The 22329-nt window shown below is 39.6% G+C and overlaps 1 protein-coding gene across 2 annotated transcripts in view; it reads right to left on the reverse strand.

Annotated features, from left to right (window-relative positions):
• The window catches only part of LOC131216936 (WD repeat-containing protein 55), a 45630-nt gene that overhangs the window by 10161 nt on the left and 13140 nt on the right, over positions 1-22329 (reverse strand). For both annotated transcript variants that reach the window (XM_058211573.1, XM_058211572.1), the window contains 9 exons: positions 9696-9802; positions 5911-5953; positions 5711-5767; positions 4566-4642; positions 4331-4376; positions 4202-4248; positions 4025-4098; positions 3824-3879; positions 992-1112 (listed from right to left, as the gene is read on the reverse strand). In XM_058211573.1, the coding sequence (XP_058067556.1) occupies positions 992-1112; positions 3824-3879; positions 4025-4098; positions 4202-4248; positions 4331-4376; positions 4566-4642; positions 5711-5767; positions 5911-5953; positions 9696-9802 (628 nt within the window). The remainder of the gene's footprint in view (positions 1-991; positions 1113-3823; positions 3880-4024; positions 4099-4201; positions 4249-4330; positions 4377-4565; positions 4643-5710; positions 5768-5910; positions 5954-9695; positions 9803-22329) is intronic.

Consider the following 22329-nt stretch of genomic DNA (forward strand, 5'->3'; position numbering starts at 1 on the left):
CTTAGGATATTGTAGGTTACAAGAGATTTGGATTTACAAAGAAAGAGGGAAATAACAACCTAATAACAACCCTAACAAACATTTGATTTGAAATTTAAAAATACAAAAGAGAGACTGTAGATCGGGTTTGTTAAGGTTGTTGGAGAAGATCAAGGGATTTGATTGTCTTTATCGGTGATCTCAGTCAAAGTTACGGATGTTTTCTACTTAACACCTCTATGGCTACGTTGGCTGCACCCACAAGATGGCTCCATCAATCAATAGGTGAGTGAGACTACGATCAAGCTCCAACAACTCCAAGTCTCCAACAGACCTTCTATATCACGAGCTCTTCTCGCTTTATTACATGCCGCACCCATAGGATCCGATCCCCAAATATACAAGAAGTATATCTTCAGTCTCGCAAATATCACAAGAAACAATAAATAAATAAATAAATCACAAGAAACTAGGGTCCCATAATGGCCCCCTTGCAAATTATTGTGAGAAACTAGGCCCCCACAACAGGCCCCTTGCAAATAAGCAAGAAACTACGCCCCTGCAGCAGCCCCCTAGCAAAGAAGCAAGAAACTAGGCCCCCACAAGCTCTCAGCCCAAACAGCATTTGGCTTCCCTCCCTTCCTCTCCTAGTGAACCTCACCTACTGAGGAAATATAGGCACTTCCCATTGGCTCTTTCACCGGTCTTTCTTTAATACATCAGAATATCGTCCCTTGATGTGCTCAAGGTCTAAAAATAGAAAATCCCAAGTTCGATTCTGCGTAATACCCAACTAAATTTCCAGGTTTAAAAAACTTATGATATATAATCTGATTTTTCAAGTACTTGATCAAGCTTAGCACCCTAACAAATCCTCATTAAGTTAAAAAGACTCCATGATTTACGAGCATCGATCAAATATTTATATGAAAATTTATATTCTATGCCATCTCAAAAGAAAGAAGGTTACAAAAGTCATCGACTACAAAAATATTGTGGCATATCAACAAACCTTTGGAAGATTTTGGGGCCTTAATATCAACATCCATCTCATCATCATTACTATCAGCCGCGACTACCTCATTCCTCACAGCATTTTGCCGACCTTCCAACAGCTCATGCAAATCCCAAAGCTACATGAACAAAACAAATGGAATCAATTACTAGAGATGGAATATAAAATGCATAAACACATCAAGAAACTATTATAATGCATGCTAGTGCATGATGGCATATATAGATATGACCCAATGCTTAGCTTGGAATAAACTCCATTTCAAATCAACATATCAAAAATTTATATTAACAAACTCCGTTTCAAATTTTAGTTGGTAAGGAGCTTCAACATTTATTTATTTACTTTGAAAGATGGACTCCAATATTTAATATTATTCGTAGAGGTGTCAATGGGCTGAGTTTGACCAGGTCAGAAAAGCCTGGGTAATGATGGTACAGGAGGGGGAAAAAACAGTAAGGGAAGATAGTGAAAGGCTAGTAGCAGAGGGGTACATCAAAGAGGATAAAGAGTTTAAAAAGGAAAAAAAAAATAGGGCGGTTGTTGATAATAAAGGAATAGAAGAAAGGAAGATGTGTTTGCAGTCCACTTTGATGATCGTAGTTGCTACAGAAGGTTCTAAGAGGTTAAATGGTTTCCGAAGAAATGGCAGAAAAATTTCTTTCTGAACAGGTGGGAGACTGATACACCAGTACAGTGAAAAACATGGTGAAGCTATTGCTTTTGCAAGGGTTAAGATCAAAATGGGAGTCATGAGAGGAGTGGAAGAGTTGGTAGAACACATGGAGAAGGAAGGTTATATCAGGTTTCTGTCGAGAGTTAAATCTAGATGGGAGAGAGTTTAAAAGGAGCCTGGGGATTCTGATGTTTGGAAATAAGGCAGTGAGAGGTTGGACAATATAGACGTTGATGAAAACATCAGCTGGATTGTTCAGGCTGGCAAAAGACTCCGCATCATGTCTGATTCTGGATTGGTGGCACCTAATCTCTTCTGTGACATTCAGAAGGAATCATTCTGTTAAGGTATTTACCAGATCCTTCTTCTAGGCACTTGACTATGTGGCTTTGAACTTTTAATCACCCGATGATCCCTCCAATCTGCCTGGAAAATAGGGTGGGACTCTGAGGTAGCAAAGGGCGAGGCAGGTAGATCCAGGGAGAGGTCTGTCAACATGACATGATGTTGTTCCTTAGTTGCACATAGGCAAGGCAGGAGGGTGTTCGTACATTGGAGAGGGGAAGCATCTGTTTAGAAATGCTATACAAAGCGTAAATGCCAAGAAAGTGGGAACAGCAGCATGAGTCTAGTTTGAAGCAGGACCAGCAAGTCTGTAGAATGTTCATGCAAGTGGTGTACCATGTCAATAAAGGAAAAGAGCCATCATGGGAGTGGACATGAGATTTCAAATTTGTCATGTTTCATTAAGGACTCAAATTGTCACGCTATTGACTCCTTTGAATTGTAAAGTTGGAGGCGAGTTATCTGGTAATAACATCCCATTGAGCCAGTCTTTGGAGGGAGGAAGATTCATTGAACAAGGAAAAAATCATTGGGACTTGGGCGACTGTGCCTGTTTGGATAGGGAGAATCGAAAACGTAGACATGAAAATCCCCTGTGGAATCTTCAGGAAATGGAAGCTGCAGAATCCAAAAGTTATTATGTTGTTTGGTTTAACTGTTGCTTTGGAAATGTTAAAAGGTCAATGATTAAACAGTGAGAGTTGTCTCTCGTGAGAGTGGAAAACAATATTTAATAGGGCTTTTCTTCTTCTTCTTCTTCTTCTTCTTTTCCTTTTTTTCACGTCAGGGGATCCACAATTTCCACTTCTCAAACTGGCCAAAGTTAACAAGAGGTTAGAAGATTTATGGCATTCACTAAAGATTTACAGGTGACTATCGGGAGCATTTGCTAAGTAAAAGATGTTTAGATACTTCCCCCAATGGAATGCCTTCTCAAAACTAAGTCAAGTATCAAAGAGGTGTTTCGCAGATCATGAAGGGGATCATCACTAAATCAATAGAGTTTGTTGATAGGGGGATGAACGATCCAGCGGTCGTATTGAAGGCATTCCTGAACAAAGTGATAGGAAATGATGAATGGGAATGGCATTGTCCATGAGAATCCTTTGCAGGATATTCCAAATATTGAACAGGAGATGCCTATGCGGTGTGCCATAAAGGCTATTATGTGTCTATAAAGCCCGTTATGTAAAGGTAACAGTGGCAACCGCGACACATTACGGGGTCAAAACGGCTGTAACGGCCGTTACAGAAAAAATAGGTCATAAAGGCCCTGTAACGGTCATGTAACAGTTTTTTTAAAAATAAAAAAGGGTCGTAACGGCCGATACGGGGGCCATAACGGCCATTACGGCCTGTATCATAATGGTAACGGTGGTAGCCGTTATGGCTACCGTTACCATTTTGGAACACCTTGCATCCACCACACCCTATCATATATGAACCGTGGTCCATAAACAAGCAATTGGATCATCTTAAATCACTTTGACTTGAGGAATAAAGACCATTGCTGGACTCTATTTTGATTAAGCAGTTAGGAACACTGGACTGGACTAATTTTTGGACAATGGCACATACGCATGCGCCTAGATTGAGCAGTCCAGGCCTCACACACCTTCGCCTGTCACCAGGAATAGCTTGTATGCATTTTGTGAAAGAAAAGTAAAAAAAAAAATCATGGACCTTCCTCTTTGGGGACATCAAAGTGTCAAGCATCTTGAAGTTTACTTGCAAATTTCCCAAGTCCATGTGTTTGCATAAATTAATAACTGAAAGAGTGTTATAATCTGAGAGATCAAGGTACCCACCTTCAACATTTGATCATGTGAAATACTGCCAAGATGCTTCCTGTCGTGTGAGAAAGCTGTGAAATAAACAAAAGAGTTCGTCATACATATGCATAAAGCCCACCAAACAAGTTAGCCATGTACAAAACTCCAAAGCCCAAAATGATGGGAAAGGGTTATATGCAAATCAGAAATCCCAATAATGAGAGTGATGAACCACACCTAGGCGCTCAATTGGATATTCTGAATGCTCAGCGACAGGCTGAATTATTCTGTTTGGTAAAATGCCAACCAACCTATACACCAACAAGGATTAAAGGAAATTGAAGCGTCTATTTGCAAATAAAAGAAAAACAACATTCTGTATAGAACTTTTGCAAAATAGAACAACACATCCACCTAATGACTCCATCCTCTGATCCAGAAATGAGTGTATCTTCATCAAGCTGACAAACAAAGATGAAAACATTTGTTAGAGTCAAAGAGCTTTCACTAGGAATCCAGAAAAACAAGGAAAATATTGCTCACCTTCAGCAACGTGTCAACCGACATTGGGTGCCCAAGAAAACGATCACTGATAGATTAAAAAAAATATGATGAATTTCCAAATAGAGAAATCTCCCCTATAGGTCCATCAAGAGTAGAAATTGAAATGCAAAAAATGACAAACTAACAACCCACGGCCCATTATAAATATGTGAAACATCCTGATATCATGTAAAGTTCGCACAAGTTTATAACATTAAGATTAACAACCACTAACCTGCAATCCTTGAAATAGCCCCACGAATACAGCAACAGAGCTCCAGTCTGAGTTCCACATATAACCTTTTTTCCATTCTGATTACAAGAAAGCCATTATCAAGGGCAGTTAAAATAGGATGTCAGCTGGAAAATTTGATGCACGCAAACTTGTCAAGGCTGCTGAGATGTTACACTTGTACACAGGATTACAACAAATTGAGATTCAAGGAAGTGAGTATCATCAATACCTTCCCATCCCACTAGCAGTTTAAAATTTGAACAAATACAATAAGAGCATAGTTTCTGCACTGTTCCCACCCATAAAGGGTTACAACGATCTTTCCAGCTGCCCCATTAAGCCATATCTTAATGTGACCAAAGAGGCATATATCCTTTCTTAAAATCTGTTTGACAGTCTGTGACTTGCACCATCTCTGTGGCTTGCACCATATTGAAAACAACATTATTTCCATTTGTTCACCTAAAGGTGATAATTAAGACCCCACCTCCTTCAAGTCGAGTTTTTTGTATGATTATGTCCAGACGTATTGATCAAGGGGGGGGAAAGGCCTCATTTTTATGCTTTTCTTAACAAGTAACAGTGATTTGAAAGCAAGGTTTAAAACTGGTGCATCCGGTATCGTGTCATTCACCCTGTATCTGGCTGTTTCAGACCAATAATGGCTGATACAGCTGTATCATTCATGGACAATACTGGCAAGCATTGAGCAATACATGCAAGCTTCGGATGATACTTTAAACCTTGATTAAAAGGAAGAAGGCACTATCCACTAAGGTAATGGATAAACATCACCAACATACAAAGATGTCTTGCTGCACCTCTTTTGACAAAACATCGGCCCAAGAGTTAGCTTCTCTAGGGACTAAACTACCAGAATCAAACAAAGGTGACATCGGCCCCGTGATTTTGTTAACACAAAAACAACACCTCCAAGGAACCAGACTGGATTCCGCCAACCAAGATAGAGCGCTGTTGGAGTTCCCTTCATTTCTAAGTCGCTAAACTAATCTAAAGATTATGCATGCATGCACTTGCAAGTACAGCACGTTTCGTTAACGTTACTGTTTGTTATTACAAAGTTCCCTGTGCAGAGCAAAAGATAAACAAGAATTGAAAGAACAATGTGCAGGGTCTAGTGTTACCTTCATCGTGACGATAGACAGGAGCTCATCTTCAGAAAACTCAGACCGAGTTTGGACCTGCCATTAAAATAGCAATAAAAAATAATTCTAAAAGTAGAGAGACCGTGTGAGAATTAAACATGCATCCAAAGAAACAAGATCATATACATCATATCATATATACCTAATTGTCAAATGAAGAGGGCACTGAAATAACCTGCCTTATTTTTCCGGAGATTGCAAACAGATAGTGTCCCATCCCCACTGTTAACCATTAAACCAAAGAACATTTCAATTTTTCATTTTCACAAGTAGCAAGAAACAGTCAGAAATCTTGACAGTCATAAGCACTCATGGTGGAAGCAATTAACACTGAAAGTAAATACCAGCTCCATCAAAACCAAAATACAATTAATATTCAAGCTGAATTGATGTTAGCTTCGTACCACTCTTTTTTACTAAAAATAAGACTGAGTACAAGTTGACAACACATCTGATTCACATGGAACCAGTAAAAAGGAGCTAACAACCAAGGTGTCCCGTATCGGTATTGGTTGGCATAATGGTGCCCTCCGAAACCGATACGGATACGGGAGCGTAACGACGATACAGGGGCGTAACGGCCTGTAACGGCGCAAAAAAAAAAAAAAAAATTTGCAAAAAAAATATGAAAAAATATGGATTAAATCCGGAATATTCTAAGCATTCCAAATATGCATTTATTTATAAATTGGAACATGTTTATGGTGATGTAACAGTCCACTCTTTGGTGAGAAGTTGTATCGGATTGTCTGATGAATTTATGAACCAGATAACCTGAATTTGACTACAAAATTCATATATTTAATTTTCTAAATATCTAATTTATATACTTAACAATTTGATATCATTTCTCCCAATAGTTCTTTTAAAAAATGAAATTAAATTCAGGTAGATCGCGTTGCCAATTTGGGGCCGACTTGGAGGACCGATCCATGCCCCAAATCAGCCTCAAATTCATGCAATTTATTGGCATTATCCCACTTGTGAATTGGTGGACATTTATTGGATAGTGAATCATGAAAAAAAAAAAAAAAATTCAAAAGGCCCTATTTTAAAAAATAAGCGTCCACAAATTAACAATTAAAACTATTAAAACAATTTGATTTTGGCATTTTGAGTTAGCAATTACAGTCCATAATTTAATTGGTAAATTTTAAGTTAATACATGTCTCGTGTATAATTTTTTAAGGGCCCGAATTAGGTAGGACTCAGATTGTGAAGTGTAGCACATGAGTGTCAAAGTTTTTTGGACCCCACTCGTGATAAATGTGTTATATCCACACCGTCCATCCATTTTGCCAAATAATTTTAGGGCATGAGCCCAAAAATGAGGTAGATCCAAAGCTCAGGTGGACCGCACCATAAGAAACAATAATAATTAAACGACTATCATTAAAAACTTATTGGGGCTACAAAAGTTTTAGATCAAGCTGACATGTGTGTTTTCCCTTCATCCATGTTAGTGTGACCCTATTAACAGGTTAGATGGAAAATAAACATCATAGTGGACCCTAAGAAATTTTTAATGGTGAGCATTCTATAACCACTGTTTCCTCTGTTGTGGTCCACATGAGATTTGGATCTTACTAATTTTTTGGATCATGACCTAAAATGATGTGGCAAAATGGATGAACGGCATGGATAAAATACATACATCATGGCGGGGCCCATGTGGCACGTGTACCTTTTATTACCTCGACCCATCAAAGCGTGCTGCGTACGCAGTCCATTCGTTTGACGTCACCAAGTCCTGTGGGTCTGATCATGAGGTATGTGTTATATCTAAACCATCCATTCATTTGACGAGCTCGTCTTAAGGCTTGACACGAAAAATAATACAGATCTAATTATCAAGTGGACCACAGTGCAAAAAGCAGTGGGGGATTGAACGTCTACCATTGAAGCCCTTTTTGGGGTCACAGAAGTTTTGGATCAATATGAAAAAAAAATTCCCTCTTCATTTAGGTATTTTTGACCTTATGAATAGATTGGATGTAAAATAAACATTATGGTGGGCCCTACAAATTGTTTAATGGTGAAAATCATTATCTCTGCAACTATTTATGGTGTGGTCCAGATGATCTTTGGATATGATTCATTTTTTGGGTAATGTTCTAAAATGAACTCTAAAAATACGGTGTAGATATAATACATACATCACTATGGGGCCCATGTAACTTTGATTTCCTTTAAACCGTTCATACAACTCGGAGCTCGAGGAGCGGCAATGCTTGTCTTCGCACAACACATACCTACAGCAAAGATATAGCTGGTGTGCGGTACACCAGCCAATCTGCTTCCATTCTTTTACCGATCGAGACCGAGAGAGAGGGAGAGAGAAATGAGAGGGAAAAAGAAAAAATGAGAGGGAAAGAAAGGGAAATGAAGAGAGAAGAAGAAAACGAGAGGGAAAGAAAGAGAAAACGAGAGAGAAGGGGAAAATAAGAGCTGCAGCCGCAGCCCGAGAAGGAGGAGGAGGAGGAGGAGGAGGAGAAAACGAGAGGGGGGGCTGCAGCCGCAACCCAAGAAGAAGAAGGAGAAGAAGAAGGAGAAAACGAGAGGGGGGGCCGCAGCCGCAGCCCGAGAAGAAGAAGAAGAAGGAAAGAAAAAATAGGTATGTATTTTTTTCTTTTTCTTTTTCTTTTTCTTTTTTTGTTCTTTTTTTTTTTTTTTACCCTATTTTCGTATCAGCAGCCCGAGAAGAAGAAGAAGAAGGAAAAAAAAGGAAAAAAAAAAAAAAAAAAGTACGTGTTTTCCAATACGGCCGTATCATAACAGATACGAGACACCCTACTAACAACCAAAATATTATAATTATCAAGTAGAAGACTTCAAACTGACATTGATCTAATGTTGAATTAGAGAGAAGCATTCAGCATCAAGTAAGAGATAGTGAATGTATACAGTGTCTCAATCTAGACACTTTTTTCCCAGATTATCAGTAAATGCGAATTCATTTTGATGATGCCCCTTTTATCAATGTCTGAATTTCATCCCAGAATTAAGTTTCCAAAAGCAGTGTTCAATGTATCAACAATATCGGATGATATATGCAAATTACAGGGGTATAACAAAACAATTCTATACTCGCAATATCTGTGACACTTCCCACGATATTTCCATGACAATGCTACCCAGGACACAGTTCATTAGTAGATATTCTCTTCTCATTTGCAGCAATTAAGAGGGAGTGGTGAATCTACAATTGGTATGCACTTTTTCCCCAAATTTCAATCCTTCTCTTTGCTAGATCACAAGAGCAACAATGCAATTGAGCAAGACGGGTGTTGGCATTTACATTTTCCCTCCTCTCGACATGGGCAAACAGAATGTTTGTCCTTGATGCTAAATTGAATATTTGGTCAGTCAAACATAATAGACAATTTCCACAAAAGGGTAACTCCATGTGGATCTGAGAACAAGGTATGCTTTTATATTATTTTATTTATTTATTTTGTGAATGATATGTATTCATTCTGGATATACTTACATTACTTCTAGCCAACAGCACATAGTGTTGTCTGGATGGGTCTCACACGATGGATGGTCTAGATTAATGATCAGACTTTCTCTGATATAATATACATATGGGCCATCCATTTTCCTAGCCATTAATCAAATGGCTAGAGTCATCCTCATCCAATCAAAGTGTTTTGTAAGGAAGGTAGGCAATCAAATGAACGATGTATGATGGACAGCTTATATCCACGATTGGACTTTTTATACGATCATATTTTATTTGGATCATTGATTGGATAGTTCAGATCATATCCAATCTCTAGTTATTTCAAAGGACTTGAGAAATTATTGTAAGCCTCTCTTCCAAAAAGATTTAATAAGGCCAACCAAACAATAAAACTGATAAATTGTTGACCTGACGGAAAATCAAACAAAAAATTTGCTAAATCATTTTTTATGACACCTCCTTAGCTTAGCAGGACAAGGTCAATAAGCAACCACCTACCTTGTTCCCAAGACTTGCATAGAATTAGAAACAAACGTCATATCAGAGATGTACTCTTCATGGGCGTTGAAAGAGTTGCAGCAGGAACGCTGACGAGTGTCCCATACCTACAGAAAGAATAACTGAAACATAAGTTCAGAACGGTGATCCAACCAAAGGTTTTCGATCAAACTTCAAAAACATAAGCATCAAAGCCACAATCAATTGAAACAAGTGGCAGACAAACTCTCCCAAAGCCAGATGAATATTAATGTATTATGTACTATATGTGATGATGCAGAAAAAGCTGTAAGCGTAGATATAGACAATCTGTAGGTTGAAGGACAGGGGATAAGGACAAACAAAGAAAAACTCTATCAAATCCTAACCATTCATTAATTCTAATCCTAACTATGCATTTAAAAAGACCTCAACCTTGGTAGAAATGTTACCCTTACTTAAATCAATCAGAAGTCACGAAAATGGTATCAAAATCACATGACCTTGGGCTCGTTTGAAAGCTTACTCAATAGGCTCTCTAACGGGGCCAATTTTGTGTCATGCCAACATTGTTTGATACCCAAAAAGTAGCCTACAAGATAAGCAACAAAAGTGGTGAAGGGAAACTTGCCCAACAAGTAACTAGAAATCAATAAAGGAGATGGAAAAATCTGTTAGGGTGTCTCACCAAAACAGTTTTAATAGAATCTCACCACTAAAGATGGAAGAATCTTTTCAACAAAATCTCACCGTAGGACAAAACAACAAGAGCTTTGATTTTCATTCATATATCCATAGAAGAGTCTTTTACATGTCTATACACTTTCCCAATGCAAAATAAACCATAATCCAATCTTCACCATTCATTACTTCTATATGCGAAGCATCTACAACAATAAAATATGTTAATAAATGACTAAAATACCCCAAAATCCAGTCACAGCCATATAGAGCTCTATGAATCAGACATACACACTTAGCTATTGTCAGGATCGCATGATCTTGGGCTCTTCCAAAAGCCGAGTCAATGTGCTTTCACATGAGAAAGGGATTTTTTATGAAAAAGACCCTCAAAATTATTTGAAATTTTAAGAAAATTTGTCATAAGCTGTAATTTATGAGAATAGCACTCTTATTATATGGATCGAAGGGCAAATAATAGATTTGCCCTTCTGCCTGTCCTTTTTCTTAGAAAAAAATGGATTCACTTTTTTATCATGAAAGGTTTCTCACAAGCAAAAACCTTAAGGTACGAAAAAGTTTTATTTTTGCCAAAACAAAAGAGTACCATAAAGCTTTTTCAGGAACAAAAAAAGATTTGAAAATTTTTGAAGCAATTATAGTACCCATTTTTTAGGGATGGATTATTATGATATTGAGATGGATTAATTAGGGAAATGCTATGTCCTATAGTTTTTCTTTCTGAAAAATGTCCTATGGTGATAGGAAAAATGTGTAAAATGGCAGGTGTACAATAAACAATCCTATAACCTATGTTAAACATACACTTGTCCAGATGCTGATTGGTCCAACCCGTTTTTCAGTGAGAGCATGCTTATGGTGGAAGTGTAACACATTGATCTTATCCCATACATGCAAGTTGGCACACATGCCTGGAATTGCATCTTCAAACTCTCATATGTGAATCACCTCAACACTTATCAAATAGATTGTTCAATGGAATTGGTATCAGAATTCAACAAATGTAGCACAAAAAGATCAACTAATTCGCAAATTGCCATATCTCTATGAATAAAAGGAGCATAACCCTCTTTTGGAAATAAAAAATAAAAAAATCCAACTATGTACTGCGGAACACATAGTTTGTGTGGTGAGGGCCAACTAATGCAGCGATTCATGTGGAGCATGTACAAGGTACCCTGTCTATCTACCATCTGTCAGATTTGTCACATGAATTGTTTGCACAAGTGGGGCCTAACTCTCGTGGATTTGAACCTTTGACTATCCATGTGTGCCTGTCATATGGACACAAATTTCCTACAACTGTTACAGAGAGTCCATGTAACCAAAAGCTCTCTGTGGAGCCCACCATGATGTCAGTGTGACGTCCACTCCGTCCATCAGTTTCACCCACTCATGCTAAGACATTAATCCAAAAATGAGGCAGATCCAAAACTCAATTGGGCCACACCACAGTAAAAGTGGGGATGAAAACACCTATTGAAACCTTCCTTGGGCCTACAGACGTTTTGGAACATGCTGTTTCCTGTGGCATGGCCCACTTTAGTTTGGGATCTTGATTTTTGAGCTAACATCCTAAAGTGATTTGGAGCAACTGATGGACGGAGTGGAGTGGATCGGACACATATCATGGTGGGCCCCACAGAGCTTCTTGTTGCAAGGGGACCACTTGCTATGTACCTAGCATGAGTGGGTACTGGGTGCATTATCAGGGACAGGTAAAAGTAAAAAAGAAAATGTTTGATGCTTAGTAGAGAATGGCCCTCCCTAGAATGCATATAGAAAGTGTATACATGCCTTGTGCTTTATTTAATTCAAGCCATCCCAATAGTGGATCTCATTATTCTTGATTTGTAATCAAAAAATATAACATTTATTATTATTAATTGCCCATTGATAGAGAACGTGGATGGATTAAAAAAAAGTTCAGTAGTGAAACTTTCAACAATAAACCTGCTGTTAATAATCATGTGTAGAATGACTTTAAGGATATCGCCCATCTACAGTTAGTCCAAACATTTTGGATGGCCAGCTTGCTTCCAATGGATGCCTTTGCTAACGTGAGAAAGCATGGGCATGTACTGAGTAGATTGGTCCACTATTTAGCCAACAATGTCACAACTCACAACTCCTACATGAGTGAGCAACTACAAATTGTAAAACAACTGAACATATGGAAAAGACGTACAACATGATACCACATTTCAGAGAAGCTCAATGTGTGGGATCAAACAATTCATCACAAAATTCCCACCATCTAAATAGATGTGGAGAAATCAAACACTCCCAGTAATTGGACTGTCCATTGATTGCAAAAAGAATTTACAGATATGAGCAACTTGATTGGATTCTTATATCCATCACATGTGGATTCCCTCTAGCTCTTTTTGAGAGCATCCCTAAAGTAGACCCACCAAATAGTCGGTTCAGATCATGCATGCAAGTAGTCAAGCAGCACGTGCTCAATGAAAGGCCATAAACTCATCAAACGAGAGTTCGCACACAGGATATGATGCTCAAGCAGCCTGCAACGCTTGATACACAGGCAATTAGAGATTGGACACGTTGTGCATATTAACTCGAGTTAAACTGACGAAATTATTGATGCCACTGTCTTTAGGTCACAACAGTCCCAAAATCAGATTGTTTGGACAATTCGAACCTCTAGTATATATTGATAAGATCATTGGGTATTTTTGACATCTACCATCCAATAAATGTCCACCAATTTGAGGCCTCAGTGCCACAACGGATGTGGCAGCTCACATCCACCTCAGTCCCAACAATTTGGATGATTAAGTTTGAGTTGTGTCTCATGTTATGTGCATGATTCTCAAATGCTTGCATACGAATTTGCATAATTCAGCAAAATATAAACCCTTCTCCTTTTTCATTTGGTTTTGTAACTTTACCCCTGGCAAGAGTTAGAAAACGAAGATATAATAATAATGAGTAGATAAATATTGCAAAAAAAAAAAAAAAAAAAAATTGAGGATAACTGAAAAGCAAAACAGCAGCAGTGAAAATCATCAATCCTGCTACATATGGCACATGGCATTTGCCACCTCTCAACACAGGAGCAGACTTCTGCATAAAAAGAAGCAATGGGGGTAATTGCATTTTCATTCCTCACTCCATACTTTCAACCTGCATCTCTAGAGTAATGCCGGGTAATTGTAAGTTTTTTGTTTCCTTATTATATTGTTAAATATAATTTCTTTATTAACAGTAGACTTTTATCAGTAAGTTTTTATTGGTAAGAAGATTTCTTTCAAAATGAAAAATGAGAATATATTAGAATAAATTAGAATATTGATGTTTCTTTCATAATCAAATTCCCATCATCAATTTTGGTGGACAAGACCTGCATGATGGAGAGGCAATTTTGTTCTAAGGACTTTCTTTATTATTATTGATACCGACAATAATTATCTAAGCATAGCTCGCATAACTAGGACCATTGTTCGGAGTATCCCCAATATTATATGTATCTTCAGCTCAACGATACCGATAGCACTGGTAGTGATACTAATAACACCGGTAGTATAAAAAAATCCAGTTATCGGCGATATATCGCTGAGTATTGCCAATGTATCGATATCACCGATGTATTGCCAATATTTTCAACTGTGTAAATTCTAGGTGTCCTTGTATCGCCAATATTTTCGACTGTGTAAATTCCAGATATCGCTTGTATTGCCAGTGTATTGGCGATATTTCAATAATATCACCAATGTATTGATGTCACCGAAAAATCTGTTTATCAAAAATTTACAAATAAAAAATAAAAAATAAAAAAATATGGGCACATGGTTGTGTGAAATATTCAAATTGTTGTTGATAATATTGATGATATTGCAGTATTATCATTATCGCAACATGGGCAACATCGAGACCAGTCTTTTGTTTCCTTCCCAGTTGTCGATGATTTCTCAGCAAAATATCGTGCTTTCGATATTCTAAAATATCAATGGATGTTTGGATAGAAGGTTGGATGGTTGGCTGTATAGATGGGATTGATGGGATGGTTGGATTGATTTCTTATGACGACACACGCTTTTAGGCCCTCATTAAACGGAAACTTATTATGTATGCGTTCTTTATACAATTTTTTCATTCCTAAATATGCAGATATGTATATTTTAGCTATGCAGATATGTATATTTTAGCTTCTCTTGAAGTTTCCCTAAAATAATCCACCATTTTCCCCATGTTTCCCTAATATTCCCCGCATTTCCAGTTATCAACGATATTATCGGCAATATCAATATTGTTTCTATATCCCTGGCCAACAAAACTTATAGCGATACCGATACTTCATACATTGACTAGGACTTGGTTAGCAGTTTTAAGATTTCATTCGCAAGAATCAATAGATCATTGAATGATAAAGCGGATAACCTTGCTAAGGGGTTTTCCTTGCAACTTTGTCCATCGTGGATAAGAGATAATCTCCATGTTGTACTATTTATTTTGTTTTCCTGCTCTTGTTTTGTTGTTCCGTTAATTAATAAAATCATTACCCTTCAAAAAAAAAAAGGAGAATCATATAAAAACGCTTGTGGAAAGTAAGGTGAACCTAAGATAGTGCCACACAATAGATAGTCTAGATCATTCGACACATGCTTTTTATCTTGGCCAATGAAGATCTCCGTTTCTACTTGCATACAAAATGATAATAATGTGTAAGTGATTCTTCAACATTGAGTGCAATATGTTATGAGGCCCGTATAATAGATGATTTAGATAGGCCAGTGCAACCTTTTATTGCAATTGATCTTGACCAATAAGGTAATCTACCACATGCTTCGAGTCACCATGATAGGCTCCAGAGAATGTTGAGAGTTGAGACAGAGAGAGAGAGTCCTCGACACCTCTCCCACACTTGCCACACGTGTCGATGGTAGCAACAATTGATTTAATGGCCCATCATATAAATAGTTTGAGTTCCTAGTGAAACCCGATTATTAAGTCAATGAGATCTTGATACCCAAATTGCAAAAAATTAAAAAAATATATAACAACAAGAACAATGGAGTAGAAAGGGAGAGAACTTTATTGATATCAACCTTCTTCTCTCATAAAAACTTTCAAAAAATTTACACCTAGAAAAATATTCGAATGACTAACTCCTACAACACCACCCCTTTTTATAGATCCTAAATGAATCTTTAATTAAAAGCCCCCAAAAGGAACTATAGAGAGAGTGGGGCCGCTGAGAAAGCGAACCACCGATGCTCCAAGAAAGAGAAAATTACAGCCCTTTAGATTATCTACATTAGAAGCCCACTCTATCATCAACTGCTTAACTCTACACGCTAAGAAATCCACCGAGTTGGAAACATCCCTGAAGCACCTCCCATTTCTTTCTTACCGTACAGACCACCAATCGGCCAGATGAGCCATTCTCCATAACGATGTCCTTTGCTTACCTAATCTGACACCATGCCAAGCCTTTAGAAGCCGACTTGCTGTGTCAGGAAGAGACCATTTGATTCCGAAGAGGCTTAAAATTTCTGGCCAGATTTGGTTTATGTAGGAACAATGGACAAATAAATGATCGACTGATTTTTCCTCCGCAATGAAGCATAGGCATACATTAACTAAACTCATCCCCCTTTTTCTCATATTGTCGACCGTAAGAACCTTTTTCTTTCCAACCAGCCATCCAAAGGATGCAATTTTAGGGGGGACCGAGTAGCTCCAAATCCGATTTAAAAGAAATAAATGATCTAAAATTCTAACAGTAATCATCATAACTGAGAAAATCATAAAGGAAACATGCAATGGAGCGGGCCATCACTACAACCATGGGTTATGGAATTCAATTACTACTTGGGTTGGATCCGGCGAGGGATGAGACCTCCCGATCTTGCATGGTCACACCCAATCGATCAATGAAGATCACTAGTCCGAAGAACGAAGAAGTTTCTCGGATTAGGGATTTGAGAATTTGGGGATTTAGGGTTTAGATCGGTTCTCAAGATTTTGATCGAAGAAGAATTAGCCAAAACTGGAAAATAGAAGGAAGAAAATTATTACCATGAAGAAGTTGGAGGGGCACAAGAAGAAATTAGAAGAAGAAGATCAGGGGGAGAGAAGGAGCACCATTAGAGAGAAGAGAGGAAGGAGGCAACCAAAGGGTTTGCTTTTCATTAATCAATAGTTGAAATTCGAGTTTAGGGCTTTACCCCACTTAAATAAGCAAATAAAGACATAAAATTACTAAAATACCCCTAGAATAAGCAAATAAAGATATAAGATTACTAAAAGACCCCTAACTAAGTCAAAAAACGCGCAAATAACATAAGTATGGAAAAGTTTGGGCAATCGGTCTTCTTTCTCCAATCTTCCTTCACATGTGTCTTCCCTAAGTGGGGTCTTCTATATGTCCAATCACATGTGAAAGGTCTTCAGCTCCTCAATATTCGCCTATCCACAAGGACGGCACTTGTGGTTGGCGCTTTCTTCATTGGTACACCTTGAATGCGCTTGTGTCCGCATCACTCTTTTTCTTTCCAACCAGCCATCCAAAGGATGCAATTTTAGGGGGGACCGAGTAGCTCCAAATCTGATTTGTCAGGGGTTCTTCTTTGGGGGAAGAATTGCTGCCCAAAAAATTATATAATGACTTTACCGAGAATGTACTAGCTTTATCGACCTTCCAAACTAACCTGTCTGCACTAAACTGATCTGGCTTGCTTCTGGAAATTCGATCAAGGGTCACATGCTCTGCAATCTCCCAATCCTATAAATTTCTTCTGTACTCCAGATTCCACACCATTTTCCCACCGAGAACAATATACCAACTAGCTTCTGATATGGCTTTATTTGGAGCAAGACGGAGTATGTTCGGAAAATCCTCTTTCAAGGCTACTTCTCCCTCCCAAGTATCTTCCCAGAAACGAACGTTATCTCCCTTTCCAATATCGAACCCAATGCCTTTGAGGACCTCCTTTTTCATGGACAACAAACCCCTCCATGGGGCCGATGCCCTATAAAATGATGAATCTTTGGTCCACCAACCTCCCTCTGAACTTCCATATTTGCTTTGACTAACTTGTTCCAAAGACTCCCACTTTCAGTCCCTAGTCTCCAGATCCACTTCCCTAAGAGGGCCCAATTCATTTTTTTAAGATCTTTAATCCCGACTCCTCCTTGAATATGCTTGCACAACTCCTTCCATTCAACCAGTTGAAATTTCTTTTTCTCCTCCTTCCCATGCCATATGAAATCACATCTTGATTTTACTAGAATAGCCAAGACCGAAGCCGGGCATCTAAATAAAGACATGAAGTACAACGGGAGATTCGATAAAGCCGCCTTTATGAGAGTGAGATACCCACCCAGAGATAAATATCTGCATTTCCATCTAGCAAGGTACATCTCGAACCTGTCTATGACCTTGTCCCATATAGCTTTAGGGGGCCTTGCGATGCACAAAGGAAGACCAACAAAGGTGGTCGGGAAGCGGCCTATTGAACAGTAAAAAAATTCAGCATATTTCCTAATGTCTTCTTCCTCCATGTTCAACCCATACATCTTGGATTTTGTCATATTAACTCTCAGACCCGAGACTGCCTCGAAATGCCAAATCGTTGTACGCAGATTGCTCACCTTCTCCTTATTCGCTTCATTGAATAGCAATGTGTCGTCCGCAAACTAAATATGTGAAATTGGAGTGTCCATATCATCCACTCTAATACTGCTTAAAATACCTTCTTCTTGGCCTTTGTTCAGCATTCTGGATAAAGCCTCCCTGACTATAAGAAAGAGAAAAGGAGATAGCGGATCGCCTTGATGTAACCCCCTTGAACTTTTGAAAAAGCCTTTTGGGAATCCGTTTAGTAATATAGAGAAATATGCGGAACCAACGCACTCCCCCATCCACTCTTTCCATTTCTCACCAAAACCCATACGCGATAGCATGTACTAGAGAAAGCCCCAGTCCACATGATTGTATGCCTTCTCAAGATCAAGCTTGCATAAAAGACCCTTCGATCTGGATCTATGGCTGGAGTCCAGGCATTCATACGCAATTAAAGCACTGTCAATGATTTGTCTACCCAGAATGAACGCACTTTGATTTCCAGAAATTACCTTCCCTATCGCATTCTTTAAACCAGACGCCATAACTTTTGCCAGGATCTTGTACGGCCCTCCAAGTAAGCTTATCGGTCTAAAATCTTTAAAGCAAGCCGTGCCCGGGAATTTTGGGATTAATGCTATAAAAGATGCCGCAAGACCTTTTGAAAGACGCCCTTTATCATGGATTTCACTAAAGAATTCCATAACATCACCCTGAAGGACTTCCCAAAACGTCTGAAAGAAAAGGATCGGGAAACCATCTGGCCCGAGAGCCTTATCTCCTCCCAGAGCTTCCACCGCTGACTTCACTTCTTCTGGCGTGAATGGAGACTCGTGAGCTTTAGCATCGACTTCCGGCAACCTGTCTACAGGAAGGAGGTCCAATCCAAGTCTATCCCAGCCTTCTCCCTGAAGCAAGTTGCTGAAGAACCTGATTGCCTCTACCATAATTTGATCTTTGTCTTCGATACAGATATCATTCACCAATATGCTATTGATCTTGTTATATCTAGCACGCGCGCTAGCTATACTATGGAAAAAATTTGTGTTTTTGTCACCCTCTCTAATCCACTTAGATCGCGATCGTTGTCTCCATAAAATTTCGTCTTCTAACACCCTAGCTAAGTAATTTTGAATGAGCTGAATTCTTCTGGTCAATTTTTCTGTTGACATCGAACCTCCTTCCACACTTAAATCAATCAATTGCAGCTCTGATAGAATCAATTCTGTTTCCCTCACCCTTTTACACAGTTCATTTGCTTTCCACTGCTTTATCTTTTCCTTCAGGAGTCTCGATTTGCAGCACAGCCTGAAGCCTGCATAACCTTCCATTTCAAACCCAGCCCACCAGTCTATTATTAATTGCAAAAAACCGTCTATCTTCAACCAAGAAATTTCAAATTTGAACGGTTTCGGTCCCCAATTCTGATCTTCTACTGCAAGAATCACTGGGCAGTGGTTGGATGTAGTTCTCAGAAGAACAAACTGGGACACGAGAGGGAATGCATCGATCCAATCGGTGGAAACCAAGAATCTATCCAACCCGGAAAATATCAGATTGGCCCGCCCATTAGTCCATGTGAATCTTGAGCCAAGCAGAGAGGAAGGTCCACTAGTTCCTGATCATCAATCCAAAAGGAGAAGGACCACATTGCTGTAGTAACATTTCTACCATGAGACTTTTCTTTAGCGTATCTCGTTATATTGAAATCTCCACCAATACACCAAGGGCCATCAAATTTAAGCCTTATAGCGTTCAGCTCTGCCTAGAAGTTGTTTCTGCTATCTTCTTGATTAGGGCCATAGACTGAAAGTAATGAGGCAGCGAAAATCAGACGATTTCCACGCCACTAGAATACCTCGAGAGCTACCAATAGCATCCAACGCTACCCATTTTGCATCTTGTGCCTTCCAAAGAGAGCCCATAACGTTATCGGTGAAGTTTTGAACCTTAGTTTCCTGAAAACAAATCACATCTGGATTACTTCTCCCACAAGTATCTTTGAGAAGCCTCCTCTTCTGCTTTGACCCAACACCTCTAACATTCCAAGATAAGATCTTCATTGAGGAACTAAGCTGCCCTATTTTCCTACACACGCTATTCACGAATTGAGCCTGATGGATAAACTAGGACTTGATGTAAGACTTAGGAGTTCCCTATTGTTGCTCAATCTAGAGGGGCGATTTCTGAGAGATCTTGTACTTGTCAGCGGTCGTCCACGGATCTCAACGCATTGAAAAAGAACTATATAATCTTCCGAGCAATCCCCAAACGATAGCCCCATAGACCTTCCTACGTGTCCTATGGTGTCTCTGATCCATTTCTTCTTCTGGATTATGTCGATCAACTTGGCCCTCTGGATTTCAGCATCCGCCTTCATTAATTGTGTACCCTCCACCTCTTCTGCTGATCTTCCCACCTGAACTTGCAAAGGCTCTGCTTCAATAATGCCTTCTCCAATATCTTCCGGAAAAAAAGGTTGATTAGAGCTTGCTCTAACATTGCGCTTCTGGATGAGAGGGGGGAAGACGATGGACAACTTGGAGAGTCTGGGTTCTCCGAGTTCCAAATCGATTATCGATGTCGAAGGATTCGTCTCCCTCCCACATTTGTGGCATTGTACCGGAATCATACGAAGGAGCTTGATTAACCAACCGATCTATGCCGAATGTATATTTAGCACCCCGGACACATGCCTCGCAGAGACAGAGTGATCTTCCAAATCACCCGAGTTTGATTTGGTAGAGGGGACTCTCCTACACGAAAGGCCCTCTCCGCAATAGGCACTACCGCATCTCGATGAATAGAGAGAAAACTACGATCGGATAAAGGGTCAACACTTAAAGAAAGGATGAGATTTAAAGGTGATAGGTTCATCTAGTCCGAGCCAGATAGTTCTGACCCGATGTCGATATCCGAACCTACTAATACTTCCCGAGCCTCCCCAAAACCGCCATCAATAGCTCGGAGCCTGCCACGCATCCCGCTTTTCCGAAACTGAATCTGACGATTCAAATCCCTTGAGACCTGTGTATAGCTCTGATGACGTGGCGGGATCTCCTCCGACCACAGACTCTAAAGCGTTGTGCGATTGATCTAAGGCCTGGCACGTGTTACAATCTCGTAGCCCGGGGCCACACGTCTCGCGATCTAAAATATCTCTGACAGCCCCAAAGCTGTGATCAGCTGTATCGATGGGGCCTGGGTTTGAATTTTCTGGTGCTCTTGCGACGCACGAAACTCATGCTCCTTCATCACCCGCCATGGCTTTCGAAGCTGCAATCGGATTTGGAGCTGGCCCCCTTATCATCTAAAGATTGCCCCAATGAGGAATGGGGTCGTCTTTCGCCTCCATTTGAACTGGCAAGGATATTATCCTATCTTCGACCCGAACCTGGATGTGGGGTGGCAGCATCTCTCCCTTCCTCCGCCTTACCCTAACTCTAATCACACCCATCTCTAGGGTTGTACACGAACCGAGTTAGCTCGGTTAGCTTGCTCGAGTCGACTCAAAAAAGCTTGATTCGACTCGGTTCGAAACTGAGTTCGAGCCGAGTCAAGCTGATTTTTTGAGCTCGAAAAAATTTCGAACCGAGTTCGAGCTTGCCCAAGCTCGACTCGACTTAGATCAAACCCAACTCGAGTCGAACTCGAATCGAACCAGTTCGGTGACTCGGTTACTTTGATATTGATGTTGCTCACCAAGTGTTTAATGAGATGACTCAACGAAGTGTCGACTGGTGGCAAGGAAGGTATGTATATGAAACAAATACCCTTTTTCTTGATTTTGATGTTACCTACAAGGTGTTTGATGAAACACCTGTAAAACAGCTGTTGTTGTTTTACATATGGTGAGAATTTGAAGGTGGAGTCCATGTGTTTGTAAAAATGCTGCACAAGCGAACTCGGCTCGAACTAGCTCGAGCTGCTGACCGAACCGAGCCAAGCTGGCCAGTTAGGCTCAAGGACCGATCCGAGCCGAGTTCGAGCTGGGGTAAGCTAGTGGCCGAGCCAAGTGAAGTCGTGTCAAGCTCGACTCGGTTCAACTCGTGTACACCTCTACACATCTCCTCACCTAGATTCGTTTGAGTCCAATTCGATGAACTTCCCCAATTTGTCTTTCTGGTTATGTACCACGGATTCCATCTTCGATTTTGAAATTTGTCCCCCTTTTTAAACTTTGAGTTCTAGTCCAAATCTGAGAGATCTTGTACTTGTCAGCGGTCGTCCACGGATCTCAACGCATTGAAAAAGAACTATATAATCTTCCGGGCAATCCCCAAACGATAGCCCTATGGACCTTCCTACGTGTCCTATGGCGTCTCTGATCCGTTTCTTCTTCTAGATTATGTCGATCAACTTGGC

The sequence above is a fragment of the Magnolia sinica genome, chromosome 10, assembly GCF_029962835.1.
Source record: "Magnolia sinica isolate HGM2019 chromosome 10, MsV1, whole genome shotgun sequence".
NCBI lineage: Eukaryota > Viridiplantae > Streptophyta > Magnoliopsida > Magnoliales > Magnoliaceae > Magnolia > Magnolia sinica.